Source organism: Lupinus angustifolius, chromosome LG14 (genome assembly GCF_001865875.1).
Source record: "Lupinus angustifolius cultivar Tanjil chromosome LG14, LupAngTanjil_v1.0, whole genome shotgun sequence".
In the NCBI taxonomy this organism is placed as follows: Eukaryota; Viridiplantae; Streptophyta; class Magnoliopsida; order Fabales; family Fabaceae; genus Lupinus; species Lupinus angustifolius.
The window spans coordinates 10,772,175-10,776,451 of NC_032022.1; the positions used below are offsets into that span (position 1 = coordinate 10,772,175).

A 4,277-nucleotide genomic window follows, 5' to 3' on the forward strand; every position below is an offset into this window, starting at 1 on the left:
TTTATCCTTATTATCTTCTTATTTTAAAAGTGTATTTAAAAATTTTAATATTAGACTAATTGAATAAATTCAACCATAAATTTAGCGCAAAAAGTTATATTTGAATTTATAAAATACAAACTATAACAGGGAAAGCGGGTTGACAGGCACGACAGTGGCATGTCAACACGCATGCATGTCAACATACTAGTTAATGTAATGAAAATATATATTTTTCCTCCAAGTCCCAAAAAAACCTCCTATATTCGGATGGAACCTCCTCATTTCAAAATTTCCAAAACTCTCCAAGATAATATCTGAAAAAGACAAGTGCTTCAGGTTGGATATATACGGAATAATTTTCAGACTATTTTTTTAAGAAAGATATAAAATTTCTAAATATTGATTGCAAATAGTAACACAAATTATATTTAATTATTAAATAATACAAATAAATGATAGATTTATTGACTTTATATAAACCTTTAAATTGATTGTATATAAATATTAAAGTCATCATTATAAATGATTGCAAATGTATTATAGAAATAATATACAGATTTGAGTGAAAGAAAACCAATTATAGGATGCATGCTACCGCTCCAATTACACTGTCTCATGCGGTGGGAATAAAAAAAATGAAAACAAAGTATATCCTGATACAATATAATAATATATCATTTTTTTACTATAAAAAATATGATAGGTGTAATATATTGTTTAATTTTAAAATTGTTTTATAAAAAATAATTAAATAATACATATATTATAACTCTAGTAGTAAGGGAAGACAACGTATTTATTTATATCATTAAATATTTTATTCTCACCAAATATATTGCGTGTCGTTAGAACTGGACTAGACCGAACAGTTCGACCTGTCTGACCGCTGACCGGACTTAAAACGATTCTGGTTTGCTATTTAACCGAATGAGAGTTGGACCGTTTAGGATCGGAAAAAATCCAATCCGACCATGTTAAACTCGGTTAAACCGGCTTAACCCGGGAAGTAAACCGGACGGCTCTTAAAAATAAAAAATGGGACAATGTTCTAATATTTTGTTTTACTACGGTCCAAAAAAAGATAAAGAGGTTCCAATATAATTATACATAATTATTAATTATATAAAGTTTTACAGTCAGACCGGATAGCTTAACCGTTTAAACCTAATACGAGACCTCTACTAGTTTGACATCCGGCTCCCATTCACAACATTGATATATTGTGTTTGATGTCATCAATTAACTTTATCCTGCTTTATTCTTACACGCCAACGCTTTCTCTCTCTTCTCCTTGTCTTATTATTATTATTATTACTATTATTATTACATGGTTATGTTATTTCATCACTTGAATCTGCTCTTTTTTTCTCTCCATCTGATTCATTTATAATCTAAACCCTTTTACTATTTTGTTATTTTGTAACAGTGAGGTTTTTAATCTGAAAATTTTCTTTGACCAATTCCATGGCGGAACTAATTGGCCCTCGCTTGTACAGTTGCTGTAATTGTAGAAACCATGTTTCTCTCCATGATGATATTATTTCTAAGGCTTTTCAGGTTTACTATACTTTTAATCAAAATTTGATTTTTCTTCTTCTTGTTATATGCTGATGATGTTAATTTTCCTACTTCCTTGTTTCTTTGCTTGATGATGATTTGTTATAAATTTTTACTTTTTATCACTAAAGCCCAAATCTTTTTCAACATTTAGTTTTTTTAAAGGTAAAATGGTAGCTGAATTTGATGAATTTTGGGTACTATTCCTATTAGAAAAGTTTTTGTGATAAGGGAAGGTAAAGTGGAGAAATTTTTGGGTGATTTAAGGAGAGGAATGAAATATTGAAATCATATTCTGCTAGTGAGATTAGCATGAGAATTGATTTAGCAATGTGACTAGACTCACTAGAGGTATGTTCATTTCTTAATACTATTTATACTGGTTTTTGGTAAGCAACTTGAATAGAATGTGACTAGTAAGAAAACATATGAAATCTGTTATATATTTGGTTAATTCTATGAATAGAAGAACATCATGTTCTGTCTTGTTCTGTATGTGTGTCAAATGCTACCTTACTGACTACAATTCACTTCATGCCATAAGCTCAATTTTGAACAAGAAATGGTATTGAAATTTGGACAATTCCTTTATTTATTTTTCTTTAATGAGAGGTGAAGTATGCATTATGGGTCAAAGTTTAATGTAAGGATCTCATGTTTGGTAGAATAAGTGAAACTTTTCCCAAGTTCTAGTGTTTAGTGACTAGTGAATTTTATGGATACTAGATATTGTTTGGTGCAAGTGGTATATTGAGATTGATGGTGGTAGTGGTAATTTAAGGTGTGTCAATGCTGAAGAGTGAAGACATGTTTATAATCAATTATGTATAGAAAGTGACTATCACTAACAATGTCTGTTGGCAGTGACTGTCACTGTGATTTTCGATGTATGGTAAGCAATTAGCATCATCGTGAGGATTCTTTTCGTTGAAAACAGCATTTCAAATTGTTGTCGGAAGACCACAACAGTGTTAAAGAGATAGATTATTGTTTAGGAAAGCAAGTGATTAAGAATTTCAACCTGTATTGTCTAGATTTTTTAATTTTAAAAAGATGGTCTTATTTGCATCACAGCCAAATATCACAAAAAATGCTAATATGTTTTGTTCATTAGTTGTTACCTGCTTCCTAGATAAAAGCGAATTCCACCGGATCTTTGTTTTCTCCTTTGGACTTCATGTATTCTCCAACTCCAGGCTTTTCTTTTTTATTCTCAGTGTTTAAACTTGAATCACTTTTATGATTTTATCTCTCACATACATAAGCTTTCGCAGGTCATGTTCTGATATTGTTTTTGTAATTTTCATAACAGGGAAGAAACGGTCGAGCTTTTCTGTTTTCCCATGCAATGAATATTGTGACAGGGCCAAAAGAAGACAGGCATCTCATTACGGGCCTCCACACTGTCGCTGATGTTTATTGCGGTGATTGCCGCGAAGTCTTAGGTTGGAAGTATGAAAGAGCTTATGAAGCATCTCAGAAGTACAAGGAAGGAAAATTCATACTCGAAAAATCAAAAATTGTTAAGGAAAACTGGTAGCATTCCCTTGTGCACCACCCGAATCCAATCCATTCATTCCAGCCTTGATGTAGGTTCATTTGTGGTTTGTGTTCTCACCTGTACTCATTTGAAGCTTGTCATTGTTTATCCAACTAAATTATTCCCCTGTGTTGTGACTAGAAGTGAATTGTAAGATAATATGTTTGTTCCTGTTAGTAAAACTGTGTATTCATTTTCTGGTCTATGCATATGAAAGTTGAAATCTTGGAAGAACAATATCTGCTCCAAACTATACCATCTTACAAATTTATGTATATAAAGGTGAACTTTGCTTAGTTGAAAAGTTTTGCTTCACCAATCTTTCTTACCCTTCATGGTTTAAACCTTTTGTTAGGAACTAACTGTTATAACTTTTGGCACCTATAACAAAATGGTTAGTTTAAATTTAGTGGTCTATAAGTAAAGGGAAAATGATGAGTACAAAGAAAATTATTCATTTGTAGAGTGTAAGGCCACTTGGGAGAGAATTAGGATATCCTGAATATCCTACAACTTTTATATTTGTATCCAAGTCCTGAACAGAACCATTTCTGAGTAAAGATAGTATGTTTCTTTGTATTCTTTCTCAATTCTTGGTCTAGTTCTATCAACTTTCTTATTATGAAAATTAATACTTGGCATCAACACAAGGAGCAAAAAATAGTCTATCCCAAAATAACTTTATGTCTTTCTCTTCGACCAATCAAATATTACTAAAATGAGTGGGGCATAGAGCATGAATATTTAGAGCATAAGTGCACATACAGCAGAGACCTAAAAGGAAAAAATAACATAGAACATGCTTATTATCAATAAACTATTCTCATTAGCAACATGTCAATGCACATATCCTGAATGAAAAGTTCCAACCTGGATCTTGAATTTCAAAGGCAATTAAGTAAATAGTAAATAATGAAATTAATTAGTAGCAACTAACATTTATAAACATGTCCGAGTCCAATACAATTAAGTAAATAATTTATCTTCAAATAATCCAAAATGAATGAATCTAAGGCAATTAGGTAAGGGATGGAGATCTATTGTCCCCAAACCTGTCCCCAACCCATCACCATGAAATAAAAATTAATAAAGTTATGAATATTTAATTTTTTTAATTGATATGATTAATTTATGACAGACTTTGAGACAACCTTTGGGACAACAGATCCTTTACTATCATTAGACAAATAAGTCATTT

At 31.1% G+C, this 4,277-nt stretch overlaps 1 protein-coding gene across 1 annotated transcript; it reads left to right on the plus strand.

The window, feature by feature from the left end:
• LOC109326835 (protein yippee-like At4g27745) lies at window positions 1,417-3,316 on the plus strand. The gene is made up of 2 exons (XM_019559698.1): window positions 1,417-1,539; window positions 2,852-3,316. The coding sequence occupies exons 1-2, from the start codon at window positions 1,447-1,449 to the stop codon at window positions 3,077-3,079; spliced, it is 321 nt and encodes a 106-aa protein (XP_019415243.1). The 5' UTR covers window positions 1,417-1,446; the 3' UTR covers window positions 3,080-3,316.